The sequence below is a fragment of the Gossypium raimondii genome, chromosome 11 (genome assembly GCF_025698545.1).
Source record: "Gossypium raimondii isolate GPD5lz chromosome 11, ASM2569854v1, whole genome shotgun sequence".
Taxonomy (NCBI): Eukaryota; Viridiplantae; Streptophyta; class Magnoliopsida; order Malvales; family Malvaceae; genus Gossypium; species Gossypium raimondii.
In genome coordinates this window covers 2008648-2031449 of record NC_068575.1, presented here as the reverse complement: position 1 = coordinate 2031449, position 22802 = coordinate 2008648, and the positions used below count along the sequence as shown (strand labels likewise).

Here is a 22802-nt window from a genome sequence, read left to right as displayed (position 1 = left end):
AGCTTAACGGTAAAATGACCACTTCGTAACAAAACGATAACATAAGTGACAAAAACGTAACATTTCAAACATAAGTAACTAAAATGTAATCTGTGACAAACAAAATTAGTTATTTTTGTAATTTATCCTTTTATAAAATCGAAAAAGAAAATGGAAAAATAACAATAAAGGAATTCAAAACCCTATTTTTGAAATATTATGTATTTTCTAATAAATCCCTTAGCCTTTTTAATTAAAAAATAAAAATATAAAAAAATTAGAAGGTTACATAGTTTTGTTGAAATTATAAGGGGATTATTGGTTTGAGACCAATTAATCCAATAACCCATTTACAATTGCAAGCCATATTGGGTTTGCAAGCCTGCAATTTGAGACGAAAAGAGAGTCCTTTTAATCAAAACCCCAATCTTTAATGTACAAAACTCGTAACTCACTCAAAATCAAAAGGATTTTGGGTTTTTAAGCTTTCCATTCCTCCTAATTTATTCCTCTTCTTGGTTGCCTTGCCTGCGCCTAGTTATCGCCATCTCTGCTTCTTTCCAGGCTCCACTCAACCTCCATCGAGGCTTCTATATTTTTTCGAAGGAAATCCAAATCCATTCCAGGTCAGCTAAACCTTTGATTTCTTCTATGTTTCCTGGTTTTCGATTCAAATGATTTGGGATTCATTTATATGTAATTATGTTTCCATTTCTTTTTTGTGTTTTCGATTTTGGGTCTCTGCAAGATTTGTTCTTTTTGGGATTTTGAATTCTTTTTATTGTTGTGTTTAGTTAATCATTGAATTTATGTTGTTTAGAGATGGTGAATTTAATAGAAGTAATATAGTTGATGTAATTAGATTGTACAGCTGCTGCAAATATTTAATCATGGAGTCGGATACCACATGCTTTATGTTGGCGCTTTCAAATTTTGAGTAGAACAAAATGCTTGGGGAAGCCATATTCTTTCAATGCCAATTGAGGATAGTTTCAACTTCTCTAGCTTAGGGAACAATATCTGCACACACATACTTATTTACCTACCAAATCTAATCTTATTGAGTGAAAATTCAAAAAAGAGCTCCTTTATGATATTTTCATTAGCTCCTTATTGTTTTTTTTTTCTTTGCGGGGGTATAATCAAATTTAGGTTCCCGTATAAATGCTAAATGCCACCCAAAAGATATGAGTTAGAGCAACATAGGTATAAGAAATTGTGAGGGATTGTTAATCATACACATTCGTTTGGTACTGAATCTGCTTATCCCTTGTTTGTGAAGAAATTCAATAGGGTGTCCTGATTTGTGAATGAATATGAAAATTTAGTTATAAGTTGTGGTTCATTGCGCCTACTGAATCTGCTCACCTTGTTCTGTTTTTTATATCATGAATCTGCTCACCTTGCGCCTAATGAATATGAAACTTGACCTATTTTTTATTTATTCACCATGAGCTATATTGTTCTCTTTATAATGTTAAATATGTATGTGCAAAACAGTATGGATTACTTTTTGTATCTAAAGATACCTCTTGTATATGGATTACTTTTTCTATGCAGTTTCTTTTTCTATGCCATGCATAACCTGAGGTTGATTAAGATTGCAATTCGCAGCTCTTAAACAAATAACATTGTAAAGTGTTTGACTATAGCATGTTTGAGAAAATTATAGCATAGGTCAATTTACTTGTCTTATTAGTCTCCCAATTGAATTTCTCAAACACTAGTAAACTATTTTAATCGAGAATAGTCATATTGTTATATATCTACACTAGTAAACACTAGTAAACTGTTTGATAAGCATGGAAGTCGAACTGTTAGCAAATGATTAATTGGGATTGATCAAGTTTTAAGAGTTGATTTCTACTAAGAATATGCGCAACTAGTGTTTCGACTAGCTTGTTTGTTTCATTTCTTGTTCGATTATTTGTTTAGTTGACTAAGGTGGTTGTAATAGTTAATGCAAATCAGTTTATTTTGACTATTGTAATAGTTAGTGCAAAATAGTTTATTTTTATTATTTTTAATTTTAACTATTATTTTCAATTATTATTTAAGTTTTAATTTTATTCTTATGGATTGGTTTTATGCATTTGTTTTTCAATTTACTAAATAATGCCTTTGTTTATTTTTGTAATTCAAGTAAAGTTTGAATTTTTTATTTTAATATTCCAATTTCAAATTAACAAAATATTGTTTTAATTAACTGTAATGAATATTGATAATAAATATGGACACAACAAAATTTCAAATAAATCTTAAAATTACATTAAATTTTAATTTGATGTAGAATGTGATTTAAAATTTTATTTTGGTGCAATTGTATAAATATAATTTTAATTTTAATTCAATATATAGATGAAATTTTAATTTTAGCTCAATTATACATATACCTACAAAGCATCAACATAATAACATGATCAAAGATTTTGAAGACGAAGAATTTATGCAAATTGCTCTAGACTATTTTCAAAATTTGTTCACCTCACAAGAATAGTCTAATTCTACATAAGGTTTTGGTTAATAGACTAAGGCATGCCATCTATGATTGTATTATCAAGGCCTAAAGTGCTTTTATATCATGACAACTAATTTGATAAAGAAATCAATTTCAAGTTGTAAAGATAATTTTAATTTCTATTTTTTGCTTCGTAAAGATTCTAAATTTGTATTGTTCATTTTTCTTTGATAGTGTGTTATTGCAACTTGAATTCTTTGGCTTGTTTGATTGCTTCCTCCACCATAGTTGAGCGTCTTGTATTCACTAAATCACTGTAAGTTCTTTGGCAATTAAATTCTTTAATTTTATTTTACTGTTATTGAAATTAGTATTGGATAAATGTGACCCTTTTACTACGATTTGAAGATATATAACACTTTAATATCCTGCAGCAATGGCTCATCTGCCTTTAATAGGACAAAGTGTGAGGCGTAAAAGAATTGGTATTGCATTGACAATATGGTTGCAAATCTGTAGAATTGCGAGTTGGTTCTTACTTACATTGGGTGCCATCCATAGCCTACATACTTATAGACCAAGGATTAGGTCTTATATTTTAGATTTTTATGCAAAACGAAATTATGTGAAAAGGCTTATAAATGCAAATTGAGCGACTGGGAAATATGCTCAAACAGCCGCTGATGTTATTGAAGAAATAAATGTTGAGGATGTACCTACTACAGATATTAATGAAGAAAGAAACGATTTCTATGACTGCGAAGCTGATGTCTCTTTGGATGATATGGATGTTTCTGCTACAGAATCTCAATCAGATAGAAACCAAGGGAGTTCCACATCTTCAAAGAAGAAAAAAAAGAATTCTGATGTAAGTGATCATATTTCCTCTTCATTTCATGATGCTGTCACTTTATTGGCGAAAAACATACGGGCCATTGGCGAACAAATCAGTAGGAGTATTGCCTCCGACGTGGTAGTTCAACAAAAGTCAAAAGAATTCCAGATCATCCAAGAAAAAGCTATAAATTTATAACCAACCTTATGTGGAATAAAAGGTTTAACTGTGGATGAGCGCTATCGAGCATTGAGCAAAATTTCAGATCATCCAACTCAAATGCTTGTTTTTTTTAGTTTACCTTCTGATGTGCGGTTAGAATGGGTCAGAAGATTTCTTGCTGACCATTAAAAATCATGGTTCTGTTGATGATATTTTGGTAACTTTTTCTATTTGTAATATTTGGGATGGTATGTCATTACAATGTTTTAACTTTTTGATGTTCTAAAACTGTATAACATATGGATTATGACATGGAATTTTATGAATTTCATGTAACCTTTTGTTAATATATGAATATTATGTTTATGCAAAATATAATTCTCAAGTTATTTATTACTTAAAATATATGTGGTATTTTAGAATAAATAAATTATTTGTTTCACTAATGATATTTTAGCACATTAAATATGTATTGCGTTTAAAAATAATAAAGTAGGTTATATATAATTTTATAGTATTATATATTATGATTTTAGTAAATTCATATAAGAATATTTAATATTAAGAATTTTATTAAATTATATATTTTATTAAATTATATTTAATAACAATTATTTTAAATTATATTTTATATTATCATATATTATGATTTTAGTAAATTCATAAAAGAATATTTAATATTAAGAATTTTATAAATTATATATTTTATTAAATTATATTTAATATTAATTATTTTAAATTATATTTTATAGTATTATATATTATGATTTTAGTAAATTCATATAAGAATATTTAATATTAAGAATTTTATTAAATTATATATTTTATTAAATTATATTTAATAATTGTTATTTTAAATTATATTTTATAGTATTATATATTATGATTTTAGTAAATTCATATAAGACTATTTAATATTAAGAATTTTATTAAATTATATATTTTATTAAATTATATTTAATAATAATTATGTTAAAATATGATTAAATTATTTATTATTTATATTAATAATCTTATTAAAATTTAAAAACAATAACAACAATCATCTACCTAAAAAATTTCCTAAGGATATTCTAGTTATTTTAGTTTTTTTTCTTATGCTATTATAGCATCATTCCATTCAACCAAACACAAGAATACTATTACAGTTCTATTCCATTTCATTCAACCAAACAATTGAATTACTATTACGCCTCTATTCCATTACAGCTCTATTTCATTATACCTCTATTCCATTACAGCTCTATTCCATTATAGCGAACCAAACGTGCCCTAAGTTTCATGAGAAAAAGCTGTTGAAGAAAGTAATTTTTTTGGAATGGAAAAGAGAAGGTGGCCATCGAGAGAATCTCATTCTGCATCGTTATCATGTTACTGGTCATGACGATTATAAGAAGTCTGTAATTTCTCTATATTCAGTTCATTCTTGATTTTGGTGTTGTTTTTGGGTTTATATATTATTTATGGTGGGTTGAAATTGGAAACAGATATTCCAGTTTGTGCCGGATGGTCCAGAAGTTAGTGAATATATTGAAGCAGATGATCCTCGAGACCCTTCTCGAATCGAGATGAGTGATTTACTGTTAGAGAAACTGTGAGATTTTCTTTATTCAAATATGATTAAGTTGTTATAGGCGAACTTCATTCAAAGTTGTAGTTTTTGCTACTTCACTTGTGTAATTTATATTTAATTATGTTGTAATATTCTGAATGAATTTCATGTTGTTAACATCTAGAACTATATAACAGAACATTCAGAATTATGTTCGTCATTGTTTTCACTTTGCTGAGGGAATATAGAGAAAGATTTCAATCTCCAAACATCCCAAAACTTCTGAATTACGGTGACAGTCGTTATTTTGAGGATTAATCCTATAAGAATGCCTAAAAGGTGGTTTAAAATCTATGATGGCCTGCCTTTCTGACCATGCTTTTGTGCTAATAGAAGACATTATTACTTGATTTTTACTTATACATGCTTGTTATGAGATCAAGATGCAAGATTTCATAATTGTTGGGTTGAGTTTTTCTTTGCATGCATGAGTTGTATATCTTAAACAAAAGACTTCGGTTCATATATCATTTCCTTATGTTTGGCAGATACAATATGGGCGTAATCCCAACTAGGAAAAGCTTGGCTCTATGCGATCGGTTATCAGTGTCATCTTTTTGTAGGTAAGCAAATACTTTGTTCAAATGCATAGCTCATATGAATGCATAGAATGGTTTGTGTTTTGTTTGCCTAATTAAAGCAAACATGGAAGTGCTTCATGTGGATTGCTTCTTTGGTATGTTTACTCTGTTTATTATATTCTTTGCTTGCAGGCGTAGGCTATCAACTGTGTTGGTACACCTAAAGTTTGCAGAACACTTGAAAGAAGCAGTCACTTATGTTGAGCGGGACACATTCGTGTTGGTCCAGAGATGGTGACAGACCCTGCATTCCTTGTAACAAGGAACATGGAAGACTTCATTACATGGGTAAACACGTCGAAAATACGGAGGAAGGTGTTGGAATACAATGAGAAGTTGGATGATTATGATGCAATGAACTGAAACCTTTCTCGCGAGCATTACAAATGCTTGAAAACTCTTGCAAGGCGTAGTTCAGAGTGATATATAATTCTTTTGAGTTGATTTCTGTGTTGCTGTGAATTGAGAGACCCTTCAGATCATCCAATGATATAGGCGCCTCATTCTGTTTCTGTTTAATATTATATTCTCAGTTGTCTCTAAAGGAGAGAGAGGGTTTGCATTGTCTCTAAATTAATTTTTTAATATCAAATGCGTTGTACGTAATTTTATGTATTTATTTTTTAATTTTTTAATGTTAAATGCATTGCATGCAAATTTAACGCGTGTGTAATAATGTATTAAATAATAAAATATATTTTAGTCAGTTTAAAACTTCTTTGAGCTCATGCTTTTGCCACTTATTAAGTATAAAATATAAAATTTTATTTATTATGTAAAGTCATTTTAACAAGTGAACCAAAATTTTACTTAACCAAATATTTTAATAAAATTAAAATTATTATTTATAAATATTATAAATAATAAAATATTTAAAATATGAAAATTAGTAATATAATCGACAACAAATATCTATATTAGTCAATTCAAAATATTTTATAAAAGTTGTGCCTTTATAAACGCTATAGATTTAAAATCTTCGCCTTTACAATATTGCTTATTGATTAGTTTAAATTATAATGAAAAGTCTAATTATCACACTTAAACACTTATTATGAGTTTGAATAAATATAAAACAACTATCTTAAAAATATATGTAAATATCTCATTAAAATATAAAAAAATATATTTTGAGAATTAAGATTAGAGTTTGATTTAATTTGCACATGCACACCAACCATAAATAAAAATTAATTATTATTTTAATGTATTAAAATTATCGCATTAACTATTAATTTTAAAATTAATGTTTCAAATTTATAATTTTATTTTGAAAATTATTTTAGCATTTTACATTTTATTGTTTTCTAATTTAAAATCAAATAATAATGCTATTAATCAAATATATTAAAATTAAGTAATTAATTAAGTGAATTTAATATTGTAATAGTTTTTAATATTAATTTATTTTATATTGTTTAAATAGTAGCATTATAGTGAATTTTTACAATATATTAAAATTTTTCTGGAAAGCATTTTTTATAATTTTAATAGTATTTAAAATATTTTATTTCTATTCTCAAACAATAGTAAAATATTAGTATTTATAAAATAATTTAAATATGTGTTTAAATAGTTTTAAATTTCATTTTTTTTACATTTTATGTTATGATTTTAAACAAATATTAATTATATTTGTTATTAGTTTTAAAAAATATTTAAAAAGAATTTTTAAATTTATTTAATATATAATTTTTGTTATAGATATAATACATTCAAAAAAGAAACTGAAGCCTCCTCCCCTCTCAAGCGGCAATCCCAAAAAATAGGCGCCTAAGGCTCACCTTGATGCCCCCATAAAAAAAAATAGGCACTGTATCTTTTAGCCAACGTTTTAATCCCAGTAGTTTTTGTTGTTCAAGTAACCTATTTTCAGTTCAAATTTTTAATTTTCCTAGAAGAAGATGAGAGCCAGCTTATCTTGAAAAGGAATTCTTACATAATTCTTGGAGCCCCAGTTAAAAAATGTATATTTTATTGAATGGGTAATGAGATTGAGGGTACTTAAACACGATTTTGTAAACCGATTTTCCAGCATTGTTATTTTAGCGAAAAGTAGTGATAATTTATTTTTAGAATAAATTCTATTTTCTGAGAAAAATTCATAGTTTTTAGTCATATAAAGAGAAGTAATTTTTCTATTGAAAGTTAAAAGAAAAAGTTTTCATTCTGTGTACTAAATTCGTTTTGATTGAACTTACATTCAAAACAATTGGAGGTTCGATGATAACAAAGAAGAGTGATCGATTGAAAACTAAAAAATAATCAAACCATCTCGTACAAAGTACAAGTATAATTTCAAATAAAATTTATTACTATAAATAAAACAAACATCAATTTAAAAAAATAGATTTACACTATGCTTAAAAATACTGTTTTTAAACCAATTTTTTAATGGATTCTATATACCATTATTGTTTGTCAAATATACACTTCTACTTACTATTTATATCATATATTGCATTAGCGGAACTTTCAAATATATATAATAAAAATATAATATCTAATATTATTTGATTATTTTTTATTTTGTGATTCAAATATTGTAACTTTGGTAAGTTGCATATTCACATAGTATATTTCCTTACGAATTCAAAAACCAAATATTCATTTTCAATTTATTTTGATTTTGATTCGAATGGTGTTAAATATTCAAATTTATCTGAAATCATTTTATTTTTTATTAATATTAAAAAATTATTATATGCATATCAATGGTGAAATTAGAGGGTTGGTAGGGCTCAGCCCCTTAAAATAAAAAATTTCTATATGACTTAGAGGTGATCATGGGTTGGCTGGCCTGGCCCGGCCTGATGGCCCGCTCAAAAAATGAGAGGGTTTGGGTAAAAATATAGGCCAGAAATATGGGTTTGGGCAAAAAACGAGACCCCTTTAAAAAACGAGTCGGGCTCGGGTAAAACTTTTTTGGCCCGGGCCCAGGCTGGCACATCCCGAATTATATATTAAATATATATATATTTTTTTAATCAAATATACTATTTAATCAAATATATATTAAATATATACTTCTTTGGTGTTGTAAAATTTTATATGGGCCAAGTCGGGCCGAGCTAGGGCTTAACTATTTTCTTTCGGACCAGGCTGGGCCTGAGCCTAGAAAATGGGCCTAAATTTTGTCTAGATTAATTTAACACATTTATAGTCGAATTACTTAGTCTTTAAGCTTGTTTATTTTGTCCATTCGGCTATCATGTGTAGATAAATAGTTTACTTATTTCTTGTAAAAGGTTACATCTTGAATTTTATAAAAATTTGATTGAACTTTTGTTCTTATGAGGTTTCTTCCTCTTTATTTCGTTGGAGTCTCGAAGCGACTTATCTAGCTTGCTAGTGGCGTCAACCTGAACTCTTTGAACTTATCACCAACCTGGTGTGGCGTTCTCCCATCTTTTATACCTTTGGTTCCTACTTCTATATAAGTAATGGGTCAAGGTCCATCCTCTACCATCCATTTAAACCACCTTAAGTAATATAAGTCCCAGGGCAATACTCTTTATAGTATTGAATCGTTCTTAAAGCTTAAGTTCACTTTTCATTCCATCCGAACTATCATCTATCTATTTTATTTCTTGTTAAAACCTATCATATTACATATCAAACTTTGCCTATCATTTTACATCCTTAAAGACTTCCACTTAAAACTAACCTAAATTCATTTTTTACCAAACGAACGACTCTTCTCGTCAAAGATCGGGCAACTTATGTATACTTTCGATTAACAGTAGAATGACCACTTCGTAACAAAATGATAACGTAAGTGACCAAAACATAACATTTCAAACATAAGTAACTAAAATATAATTTGAGGCAAACAAATGTGGTTATTTTTGTAGTTTATCCTTTTATAAAATTAAAAAGGAAAATGGAAAAATAACAATAAAAAGAATTCAAAACCTTATTTTTGAAATACTATGTATTTTCTAATAAATCCCTTAGCCTTTTTTAATTAAAATATAAAAAAACAAGAAGGTTATATAGTTTTGTTGAAATTATAACGGGATCATTGATTTGAGACTAGAGGTGCTCATGGGCCGGGTTCAGGCCGGGCCCAGAAAAAATTTCGGCCTGTGTCCTAGGCTCGGCCTGCCCATTGAAAATATGGGCTGAACTTTGTCCGTGTCCGGCCCGGAAAAATTCCTAAGCTCGAGTCCGGCCCGGCCCGACCCATTTTTCTAATAAACACCAAAAATTTATTTTAAAAATAAAAAAAATATTTTAAAAATTTTTATATATTTATTACATTCGGGCCGAGCCGGGCCAAAAAAGTGGTGCTCGAGGCCCGGCCCATTTTCTAAACGGGCCTTGTTTTTTTGCCCAAACCCATATTTCGAGCCTATATTTTTATTCGAACCCTCCTATATTTTGGGCGGGCCATCGGGCCGGGCCGGGCTGCCCAGCCAATGAACACCGCTATTTGAGACCAATTGATCCAATTAACCATTTACAATTGCAAGCCATATTGGGTTTGCAAGCCTGCAATTTGAGACGAAAAGAGAGTCCTTTTAATCAAAAACCCCCACTCGAAAGGGTTTCCCATTCCTCCTAATTTATTCCTCTTCTTGGTTGCCTTGCCTGCGCCTAGTTATTGCCATCTCTGCTTCTTTCCAGGCTTCACTCAACCTCCATCGAGGCTTCTATTTTTTTTCGAAGGAAATCCAATTCCATTCCAGGTCAGCTAAACCTTTGATTTCTTCTATGTTTCCTGGTTTTCAATTCGAACGATTTGGGATTCATTTATATGTAATTATGTTTCCATTTCTTTTTTGTGTTTTCGATTTTGGGTCTCTGCAAGATTTGTTCTTTTTGGGATTTTGAGTTCTTTTTATTGTTGTGTTTAGTTAATCATTGAATTTATGTTGTTTAAAGATGGTGAATTTAATAGAATTAATATAGTTGATATAATTAGATTGTAGAGCTGCTGCAAATATTTAATCATGGAGTCGGATACCACATGCTTTATGTTGGCGCTTGTCAAATTTTGAGTAGAACAAAATGCTTGGGAAAGCCATATTCTTTCAGTGCCAATTGAGGATAGTTTCAACTTCTCTAGCTTAGGGAACAATATCTGCACACACATACTTATTTACCTACCAAATCTAATCTTATTGAGTGAAAATTCAAAAAAGAGCTCCTTTATGATATTTTCATTAGCTCCTTAGTGTTTTTTTTTTCTTTGCGGGGGTATAATCAAATTTAGGTTCCCGTATAAATGCTAAATGCTACCCAAAAGGCTATGTCGGCTCCAATTTATCACACACAGCGGCAAATATGAAAATAAGTTATGTATTTATACTCTGAGTCGGAACTAGGATAACCCTTTGAGAATCCTCTGCGATCATGCTAGATATTTTCTCCTTTATTCTTATTTTAATGGCTGTGTTTTTCTTTTCAGTTCACACTTAGAAATGGCAATATGGTTTGTGATTAGACGGTTAAACAATTTGTCCAGCCGACTTTTCTCACTGTTTCTCTCTCTCCGCATCTTCGCTTTTCTCACTTTACAGCCCAGTTTTAGGGTTTTCTTCGATCCGTTTTTGCTCGATTCCACATTTCGTCTCATGACTTCGCCAGATTGCGAATCTCCTCTTTGTAAGCTCTTTGTCGATCTAAATTTCATTGATTTTGGCCTTGTTTAGCTTTTGTATGGTCTGATTGAAGTTCCTCTGTTTGTTTTCTAATTTTTTTTTTTGGGTTGATTTTAGGATTTCTTTTTGGTACTTTTAGCTTAATGATTGTACTGCATGCACTGTTGATGGAAATTTGATGTTGATTTGTTTTTTTTTCCCCCCGAAATGCTTAGGTTTGAAGTGTTTAGCTGAAAGTGATAATTTGGTAGCCATCTTATTTAAGAGGGATGAGGAAGCTAAGAGCTTGTTTGGTTCAATGTAATGGCATAGCCATTACAATTCAATTCCATGGGCCCACCATAAACCCTTGTTTGGTTGAATGAAATGTCTAGCACGGATGTTGCTGTTTAGTTTTCTATTCCCACTAAACATTGAATAGAGGCTGAATAGCATTCTTTGCCTCACCCTCTGAATTGCCATTCAGAGCACGGTAGGAATGCTGAAAGATTTTTTTTTTTCATTTTTGCCCTCATTGTTTCATCGTCATCTCCTTTCTGCAGTTTCAACTACAGCCTCCATGTTCACTACGTTCTCCATTTACAAAACCCTAAACACCATTGCCCCTCACCAACTGTCTGCAGTTCTTTTACTTTGTTTTTCATTTTCTTCGTTCCTAAAGTTTAGTTTAGTAACTCAAGTTTTTCTGGCTGTGATGAATCAAAATCCTCATCTATTTATTTTGTGATCGTCTTTTGATATTGAAGAAAGCATTACCTCTTTTTCTTCTTTGTTTGAATTTTGTTTATTTTCTATGCTTTAATTTTGGTTTCTTTATCTTTGATCTAAGCAGGACCAAACAGCTTGCCTTCCCAAATCCGAGCTAGCGCCTGAAAACCTTGAAAAGGTTAAAAAAAGAAAATCAAATAAATCAAAAGCCCTCAGGCCTCAGTACCGCCGAACCCTGTTAATAGCCTGCTTCCCCAAAATATTTAGACCGTGGAACAGCAAAGATAATTCATTGGCTTAATCAAATTGGGTATCTCTTATATCAACCTAAAATGAAGGTAAAAGTTGTGTGCAGGAAGCTGTATGACTACATCCGATACGATCTCAAAGAAATAGCTTTCCCTTCTTCATTGCCTGATCCTCCCCACATAAAAAAGTGCCGCAAATTGACTTGGCACGAGCGCTTCTTGGTACTTCTCTTTTCCAACTTCTCTTCCGCAGTAAGAGTTTTGTTTGCTTATTGATTTCTGGGTTTTAATGATGAATGCTGTTAGATTTTGGGTCCCCCCACTTCCTTTATATAATTGTATTTTTTGATGGTTTATGTGATGGAGAAGCTATATTAGAATTTAGAACTGGATTGTAGTTTAGATATTACTTCCAGTTTAAAAAGCATGGCTCTTTCATTTCTCCATCATAATAAAACATTATAGTGAGCTTGGTTCTTATTTTTTTTATTTTTTATTTGCGTCGTCGGTATTGCTGTAAGCAAAACATTTTAGAATTCTGAAGCCTTTTTTTGGAAGAAAAAATGCATGGTTTTTTACTTTAAATCAAGAACATATGTTTGGAAGTACTTTACGTTTGAACTATTAGCAATTTCTACTCAAATATGATGATTTTGCCACTTCCTTTCTATAATTTTTTTTTTTTTTTTTGCTTTTGTTCCATTTAACAAATTTTAAAGAAGCATAATGGAAATTTGAAATCTCACAGATGCTAGCTGGTGATCAGGGTGGAAATTAGATCATTGGGATATTGAAATGATCAAATGACTATTATGTACTGTTCTGCTTAGTTGATGGTTAACTTAACCACTTGAATGTCAAATAATGCTCAGGAGCCTATTATTTGCCTATGCATTAGGGAATAAGATTCATTTATTTTTAGTATATAATTAGTAAAAACTTGTCATCCTTCTTTAGGTCTTGAAGGAGGCCTCCAGGCTTTATACTGCAAGTTGGGTAAGGGATATTGGTCCTGATCTTAGACCAAACGATTATAAGAAGGATGATGGGATTAAAGGTAAATCCCATGGAGATAAGAGTAGGAGTACAGAGATAGAACCTTCGACCTTGGAGGATATTGGTGAGGAACTTTACTTTGTGGTTTCTTATCTTGAAATGTTCAAATGTATAAGTTGTCTGTAATGAATCAAGAAGTATATAGCATGACTTGCAAAATATATGGCATATTATATGTGCAATAAACCGTTAGAGACATCTTATGGAGGTCAAGGAACAAAGTCCCGTAATGCTTGAGTTCAGTTAGGTTTTCATTTCAATTTCCTTTTTTAGTAGAACTTGTCTGGAGGTAGCATGGAATTTATTCTTTGATTTCTTTTTCCCTTTGCTGCTCAGGGTCATCTCTGACTGCATTTTGTTTTACTATGTTGTTGGCACCTGTGTTCAAGTCTTATATTTTACACTTCCATTGGGATATTTTTGAATCCCTTCTTCACCGGGCCAAGGTTCAGTTGTTAAGGAAGATATTAAATTTTCAACTAAAATTTTTTAGGCCAAATTTCTCTCCTCTCACCCTTTTCTCTCTCTTATTTTCCTGGTATTATAGTTTATCTTGTTGAATTTCACATTGTTTTGATGTTGTCTATGGAAATGATTTAATAGCGATTGCTGCAAGAGGAGGGATGGAGACTTTGAGGCCTGCATTACAGAGGTTATACATGACAAGGGCTTCTGCATATAGAGATGCTCTTAAGAGTTTCATAGAAGGATATCAAGAAGGTATCCAGCAGATCATGGAGAAAAAGGAAGATTCTTCTAAAGCACATCAAGAAGGCAATACTGATAAAAATTCAACTTGATGGCTGATAAGTGCATAATCGGAGATGCATGTGAGTACTTCTCCAGCACACCTATTGTAGATACAAGTTTAGAGATTTGGTGGAGCTGGGTTGGCATGAAATCACAAGAATGATACATCCTGAGAATTTTCCTGTATTGAGAAAGTGACCTTTAGAAACTACAAATATAATGGGAATCTCCATTGACAATGGTGATGCTCTTTCCTTCTTGTCATCTCATGTTTATTAATTTTTGTTGTAGTTTAGTATTCAACGTGCTTGAGCTTGGAGAAATGTAAAAGAACCTTAATGCTTTATGTCTTTGTTAAGTGCAACTGAAGAATTACTTAGATATCTGCTGCCAGCTGCTTGATGATCTAGTCTGATGAATGAGTTTCAATCCCTTCATTTTTGCTACTTCTAGTATCAATACAGTTACTCTGTTAATCTTAGTTTGAGGTGATGTGAATGTGGTTAGTTATTTCTTTGCTGCTCGTGGATTAGTAAAATAGCTTGATCTGTTAATTGTTGATGCTATTGAGTAAATTCAGTTTGGTAAATGGATTCGATCTGCTGTGGAATCTACTGTCTTGGATCAGAGTAGCTCTTAAATTATTTTCTATTGCTCTCTATCTGCTCGATAGTTTGTTTCTTTAGAGCTTATTGTTACTCAAGGTACCAAGATTGCTTTAGAAGGATTCGCACGCACTGTGTGTTTGAGATCTCAATGGATGATCTTCAAGGAGAATGTGTTCTTTAGGATCCACTACTTCATACTTCATGTGGGGCTACATTGCACGATCATGTTTCATCATCTAATTAATGTCTCAAGTTCGAATATGTAAGGTGGATCAATTTCTGGACCATCTTATATATGGTATGGTCAATGAAAGCAAAAATGCTAATGTTTTCGAGGCTTCTTTACTAGATTTAGTTGGTATTGCTGTGTGTGAAAAGCTAGTATTCTAACAGTCTAGCTTCCATGTTTTTTGTTCTAACTCTAACTAACTTAGTTATGTTGGTGAAAAATTAATTGCTTAATAGATTAGCTATGAAAAGCTTATAGCTAACAGCCTAGCTTTCAAGAAAAGAAATTGAAAGGAAATTATTTAGATTAGCTATAAAAGTCCTGGAATTTGATTTGAAGTAAATGTGCAGCATCCGTGAGTTGTAGACTTCAAGGCTTAATCCTACATCGGAGACTATCACTAACATGGATATGATATGACAAGTAATACATCTCTTCGTTGATTCTTTCCCACTATTAGCTCTTTGTACATTAATAGCATTTTAACAATTGAAAGATGATGGTATTTTGTGTTATTAACATGTAAATTGAAAGATGATGGTATTTTGTGTTATTAACATGTAAAAGGGTATCAAAACATGGTTGTTCATTATGTTTTATCATTGAATTTAATTGTTAAGGCTGTTCATTTATATTGGTATCAGGTATAATCCTATGTATTGAGAATGCGGCATGTGAGCTGAACATTTGACAATAATTCCCCATTTCTTTCTTTTGGGAGCCAGTACTCTCTAGGGGCTTTTCTAAAGTCAAATGGCTGTTAATCATTCATTCATCTTCTTTCTATATTGATATTTATATTTTTTTATAATTAAATTTAAATGTAATATTTTTTATTAAATGATCACACATATTTCCATTGATTTGATGAATTAAAGTAGAATACTTTATACGTATGTGGTGTTTAACATTTTTTGTGTCACAATTTAAATGAAATAAGAATCAAATGTAACATTATAATGTTTGTTATATGTAACAAAGTATCGATTGAAATTATTACTTAACTCATAAATTTACATTTAAATTATATCATTATTTCTATTTTAGTGTCTAAATTTTTTAATCACAAGCTATTTATTACTTCTAATATTTTGTTTTTATTGTTGAATAATTAAATTATTTGTTTCACTAATGATATTTTAGCACATTAAATATGTATTACAGTTTAAAAACAATAAAGTAGGTTATATATTATTTTATAATATTATATATTATGATTTTTAATTCATATAATAATTATATTAAGAATGTTATTAAATTATATATTATTTTATTAAATTGTATTTAATAATAATTATATTAAAATATGATTAAATTATTTATTTTTATTTTATTAAAATATATTTAAAAATAATTTTATTAAAATTTAATAATAATAATAATAATCATCTACCTAAAAAATTTCATTAAGATACTTTCGTCATTTAAGCCTTTTTTCTTATACTATTATAATATCTATTCGATTCAACTAAACATAATTATACTATTACGCTTCTATTCCATTCTATTCAACCAAACAATGGAATTATTAATTACAGCTTTATTCCATTACAACTCTATTCCATTACAGTTCTATTCAATTACAGTGAATCAAATGTACCCTAAAGTTTCATGAGAAAAAGCTGTTGAAGAAAGTAAATTTTTTGGAATGGAAAAGAGAAGGTGGCCATCGAGAGAATCTCATTCTGCATCGATATCATGTCACTGGTCATGACGATAATAAGAAGTCTATAATTTCTCTATATTCAGTTCATTTTTTATTTTGATATTGTTTTTGGGTTTATATATTATTTATGATGGGTTGAAATTGGAAACAGATATTCCAGTTTGTGCCGGATGGTCCAGAAGTTGGTGAATATATTGAAGCAGATGGATCCTCGAGACCCTTCTCGAATCGAGATGCTTCTCGAATCGAGATGAGTGATTTACTGTTAGAGAAACTGTGAGATTTTCTTTATTCAAATATGATTAAGTTGTTATAGGCGAACTTCATTCAAAGTTGTAGTTTTTGCTACTTCACTTGTGTAATTTATATTTAATTATGTTGTAATATTCTGAATGAATTTCATGTTGTTAACATCTAGAACTATATAACAGAACATTCAGAATTATGTTCGTCATTGTTTTCACTTTGCTGAGGGAATATAGAGAAAGATTCCAATCTCCAAACATCCCAAAACTTCTGAATTACGGTGACAGTCGTTATTTTGAGGATTAATCCTATAAGAATGCCTAAAAGGTGGTTTAAAATCTATGATGGCCTGCCTTTCTGACCATGCTTTTGTGCTAATAGAAGACATTATTACTTGATTTTTACTTATTCATGCTTGTTATGAGATCAAGATGCAAGATTTCATAATTGTTGGGTTGAGTTTTTCTTTGCATGCATGAGTTGTATATCTTAAACAAAAGACTTCGGTTCATATATCATTTCCTTATGATTGGCAGATACAATATGGGCGTAATCCCAACTAGGAAAAGCTTGGCTCTATGCGATCGGTTATCAGTGTCATCTTTTTGTAGGTAAGCAAATACTTTGTTCAAATGCATAGCTCATATGAATGCATAGAATGGTTTGTGTTTTGTTTGCCTAATTAAAGCAAACATGGAAGTGCTTCATGTGGATTGCTTCTTTGGTATGTTTACTCTGTTTATTATATTCTTTGCTTGCAGGCGTAGGCTATCAACTGTGTTGGTACACCTAAAGTTTGCAGAACACTTGAAAGAAGCAGTCACTTATGTTGAGCGGGACACATTCGTGTTGGTCCAGAGACGGTGACAGACCCTGCATTCCTTGTAATTACATGAGTTTTACTCAATCTCCGTATATTCATAACATTGAATTATATTCGATTTTTCATAGTAAACATGCATCCAAACCACTTAAATATAACTCAAAAACATTTAATTCAGCTCAAGGGATTTTATAATCTCTATATTCAAACCTCTCTATGAATATAAGAAACATACTTTAATTCCAACTCAATAACTTGATTAAATGCATACATATATGTTCGAATCTCCTATAATTATAAAATTCATACATTAATTCCCAACTCAATAACTTGATTATATGCATACATATTTACATTCCAACCTCATACCTTTAAACATATGTAATTCATAAAATAAATTTTAACTCAAGAACTTATATTATACTTCAATTAAACATTTATAATTCATAACCTTAAATTCAACCCAAAGAAATATAACCTTACATTTGATTTACGTGTCTATGTATATTTATTCCACTATTAATTTCAAATCATTGAAACTTAAAAGCATATTTAGCTAAGATACATATAACTTAAATCATTAATATCAACCCAACTAAATTAAATTCCTATATTCGGCTATCATATAGGAAAATTACAAGGTTTCATTCAATTTACACATTTTAAGTTCTAGCTAATCATATTCATGATAAATACATGTATATAGATTCAGTTTAGAAAACATTTACTTGCTAATTGACTTACCTCGGACAATGAAAAATCGAAATCGGACAATTATTCCACGACTTTAGCTTTTCCCGATCTAACTCCGATTTCTTTGGTTCTTGATCTAAATATATTCAAAATGAGCTAGTTTAAATATTATCACATTCAATTTAGTCCAAAAACACATAATTGGGAAAATTACCATTTTGCCCCTGACATGTACACTTTTTGCAATTTAGTTCCTATTGCATAAAACACAAAATACACCAAATTTGCCCACACTATGCTAGGGCCGAATGTTCATAGACTTCATACAAGTCCACACATTTCTTTTATTTCACATTTTAGTCCCTCAAAAATTTATTTTCACAATTTAGCCCTATTTACTCAATTTCACCAAAAATTCAAAGACAAAATGTAACAGCCTGATTATTATAAAATATGATTATTATTATATTTTTATGATCTACAATTTTACAGAAAAATTTTGTAAAAATTTCGTTCAAAAATTTCGACGTTTGGGCACTCAATTTAGTTAAAAGGACTAAATTGTAAAAAGTGCTAAAGTTGAGTTCTACATGTTAGAAGTGTCTAATTGTTATGAAATTATAAATTGGGGGTCCATATATGGTAATTAGACCATTAGTTAATTGATGGACAAAAATAGACATAAGAATTGGGTGAAATAGATTTTTTTAAGTAAGGGCATTTTAGTCATTTAGTAATAAAAAAGAAATAAAATGGGAAAAAGATGGAAAAATGGTGTCCATCTTCATTAAGTTGTGCCAAAATTTGGAAGACACCATAGCTAGGGTTTCTTTGCTTTCTCAAGCTCATAGTAAGTGTATCCTAGCCCCGTTTTTAATGTTCTTTGCATTTTTGAAATCCTCGTAGCTCGGTTTAGCTTATTTTACTATTAATTCATGTTAGGGTTTATATTTGGAAAAATACCCATAGGTGAAAAGTGTTTATTTTGCTGTTTTATGGTGGAATATGAAACTAGAAATTATGTTAAACAACTTTTGCTAAGCGATTTTAAATGAAAACGGGTAAATTGACATAATCGGTAAAAATAGTTAATGTTCAAAAGTATGTGTTAGAGTGAGAATTTGATGTTGCCATAGAAGGGAAAATGTTCAGCATGTCATAAAACATAAGAATAAGTGATGAAGTTTAATTTCCGAGCTTGGGGACAAAAGTGTAATTATGCAAAAGTTTGGGGGCAAAATTATAATTTTTCAAAAAGTTGGGTGGTGGATTATTTTAATAAATGTGGACATTAAATGAGTTAAATTTTCCATTATAGATCAAGAAAGACGAGAAGACTACCTCAAACGGGGAAAAGAGAAGGTAGTGGAGTAAATTGTAAAATTTCGATATTTTGTACCGAGGTAAGTAAACATGTGATTTAATGCATTATTTTGATATTACTCAATATATGTTGGGATTTAATAGAACATAGAATAAATATTTGGCAAGATCCTAAAAATGTGGTTAAGTTGGGAAAGGTGATAAAGTGTTGAAAATATGAGTTTCGGTTGAACACTCGGAATAAGCCGGAGTACATTGAATATGAAGGGGTTGCTAAGTGCTGATTCCCCGACTCATTGGTGGTTGCTAAGTGCTGATTCCACCGTATCTTTGAATATAAAGGGGGTTGCTAAGTGCTGATTCCCCCAAGGGGTTGCTAAGTGCTGATTCCCCGATTCATTGGTGGTTGCTAAGTGCTGATTCCACCGTATTTTAAATGTGAAGGGGGTTGTTAAGTGCTGATTCCCCCAAGAGGTTGCTAAGTGCTGATTCTCCGAATCATTGGTGGTTGCTAAGTGCTGATTCCACCATATCTTTGAATTTGAAAGGGGTTGCTAAGTGTTGATCCCCGGATCACTGGTGGTTGCTAAGTGCTGAATCCACCGATAACGGTTGATATTCCGAGTGTTCAACGAGTAAATTGGAAAGGTGAATATTTATATATGGTGGAGAAGTTTATGGGAGGAATAGTGGGTTTGATACTTAATCAACCCATGTATAAGATGGGAGGAAGTATCAAAAACTACAAAAGAGCAAATTAAATATAAAACTGTTTTGAACAACAACAGTTGGGCAACTTTGAAAAATCACCATAAATGGTGGAAAATTAATTGGAGGTTGAATAATATATGAAATTAAAGCTAAGTGAGTCTATTTTCATATGAAAGAAACAGAGCAAACAAAAGAGATGTATATTTGGGAATATTTGAATTTATTTGAGACAGGGCTAGATTGATTTCGAAATCCCCTGTTCCAACTTTGGAAAATCACCAAAAATTGTACAAAAATAATTATGGCCTGAAATTTATATGCCTGGATTACTTATTGAGTCTATTTTTAATAGAAATAAATGAGACCATTTTTTGAATTTTTTACATAGATTTAAGTAAATTTTAGTAAAGGGAGGTCAGAACCATCGGGCAGTGAAATAGGGGAATCTTTAAAGAATAAACTGTACTAATTGGCTAAATAAAAAATTATGAAAATTTTATGGTGGAAAGGTATATGAGTCTAGTTTCGGGTAAAATTTATGGAACTTAATTTGGAGTCCTTTAGCTCCAGATAAAAATAAATTAGCGTCTGTGATGCAGAAAGACAGTTTGTTGGAAATTAAACGAACCTTGAAATTTATGTGCGACTAAAATTATGTTGCTATGAAATCATGTGGGAAATTTATTTATTTGTCATATGTTTACTTACTAAGCTATATGATTACTTGTTTTTATTTTCCCTTGATTATAGTGACATCAGCCAGCTTGGAATTTGGACGAAGTCAGGAAATCATCCACACTATCATCAACTTTTTGGGTATTTTGTAATTAATATTTTGAAATATGGCATGTATAGATGACTTTATGTGATGTGGTATAAATATATATATAGTGTTGTTCGGTTTAATATGTTGGTGATTATTAATGGAAAAATTATGTCTGAACATATATCTGTAATTGGTTGGAAATATTGAAGTTGTTTAAAATTGTTTTTGGAAAGTTGCAGGAGGTTTTATCTAAAAACAAGCAGAAATGCTACCGAAATTTTTATAAAAAATTTTTTTAAGTGTTTTGAGTTCTAGTAATACCTCATACTCTGTTTCAGCAAGGAACACGGGTAAGGGGTGTTACACAAAACATGTTAATCTAACACCTATCTTTCATATTTCATCAACTAATATCACAAATCACAAATTATCATCAATGGAAAAACACAAAATAATCAACAATTACAAAAATTCAAGTATGGGTCTTGTAGTTCACAAAACAACGATATAAAAAACATAAAAGTTATCAAAAACCGAAACCAAAACATACATTAATCTACAATAGAAATGCCGAAACCCTAGGAAGCCACAGATGAGTTCTCCAAGCTTAATATTCGACCAAGATGAAGAATGTTTTCATGTTTTCTTTACTTATTTTAATTATATGATATAATTTACTAATTTACTAAATTAACCTTATTATAATAAATATATATAACATATATATTAAGGACAATGTTGTCATATGCCACCCTCCCACTAACTATTTCTTGGTCTAATTGCATCTTTAGACCTCCCACTTAAAAAGACAACAACAAATAGGTGCTTTTAAAATTTAACCTCTAAATTTTGATTTTACGCTATAAAGCCCTTTTTATCGAATTGAGCCTTCAAACGATCAAATTTTCACACGAAATTTTCACACAAATAACTTAACATGCAATAGACACTAAAAATAATATTAAAATATTTTTTTGACTCTGATTCGCGGTCCTGAAACCACTATGTCTGATTAGGTCAAAATTGGGTTGTTACACGAAATATGAGTTTGGAAAAAAAAAACGAGACCCTTTTAGAAAATGATTCAGGCTCGAGTAAAACTTTTTTGGCCCGGGCCTGACCCAACCCGGCCCGAATTATATATTAAAATATATACTTTTTTTATTTTTAATCAAATATACTATTTAATCAAATATATATTAAATACATATTTTTTTGGTGTTGTAAAATTTAATATGGGTTTGGGCATTGAATGGGCTTAGGAATTTTCTTTTCGGGTCAATGGTGGTAACCCATGATCACCTCTAATAAGACCCCTTTAAAATTTTTAAAATTTTAAATTAATAAAGGTAAAATTATACTTTGGTCTCCTTAAATATATAAAAATTCGATTTAATATTTTAAAAGATATAGACTATTAAAATGCTGAAATTATATTTTTTATCGTAAAAATTACAATTTAATTTCACTCCTAATGCATACGTGTGAAAGCTATACAATTATAACATGAATATATTTTTAAAATAATATATAATAACAATAGATAATAATATGTAAAAAATTAAAATTAAAAATAATTTAAATTATGAGTAAAATAAAATTTAAATCAATAAATACCTTAAATTAATAATATTAAATGTATTTGAGTTATTTATCATGATATCATCATTTTATAACGTGAGAGTAACAGTGTATAATAAAATTAAAACATTTTCAAATTTTTATTAGTTTTTTAAATAAGA

General features: G+C 30.0%; 1 protein-coding gene, 1 long non-coding RNA gene and 2 pseudogenes across 4 annotated transcripts; all 4 read left to right on the top strand.

Moving 5' to 3' along the window:
• The first annotated feature begins 345 nt into the window (after positions 1-345).
• LOC128034616 (uncharacterized) lies at positions 346-3837 on the top strand. The gene is made up of 3 exons (XR_008190719.1): positions 346-605; positions 2672-2753; positions 2872-3837. It is a non-coding gene; the product is annotated as an uncharacterized LOC128034616 (long non-coding RNA).
• An 877-nt stretch (positions 3838-4714) lies between these two features.
• Positions 4715-5997, top strand: LOC105801394 (uncharacterized; annotated as a pseudogene).
• Positions 5998-10103: 4106 nt separating this feature from the next.
• Positions 10104-14376, top strand: LOC105761616 (uncharacterized). Of its 3 annotated transcripts, none has more exons than XM_012579473.2 (5): positions 10104-10318; positions 11153-11237; positions 12066-12411; positions 13147-13309; positions 13849-14376. In XM_012579473.2, exons 3-5 carry the CDS (start codon positions 12274-12276, stop codon positions 14043-14045), a joined length of 498 nt encoding a protein of 165 aa, XP_012434927.1. In that variant the 5' UTR covers positions 10104-10318; positions 11153-11237; positions 12066-12273; the 3' UTR covers positions 14046-14376. The 3 variants fall into 3 exon arrangements, with proteins under 3 accessions (XP_012434927.1, XP_052478942.1, XP_012434928.1); XM_052622982.1 differs by having other exon boundaries at positions 11041-11237; XM_012579474.2 differs by lacking the exon at positions 11153-11237.
• A 1034-nt stretch (positions 14377-15410) lies between these two features.
• LOC128034522 (uncharacterized) lies at positions 15411-17640 on the top strand (annotated as a pseudogene).
• The last annotated feature ends 5162 nt before the right edge of the window (positions 17641-22802 follow it).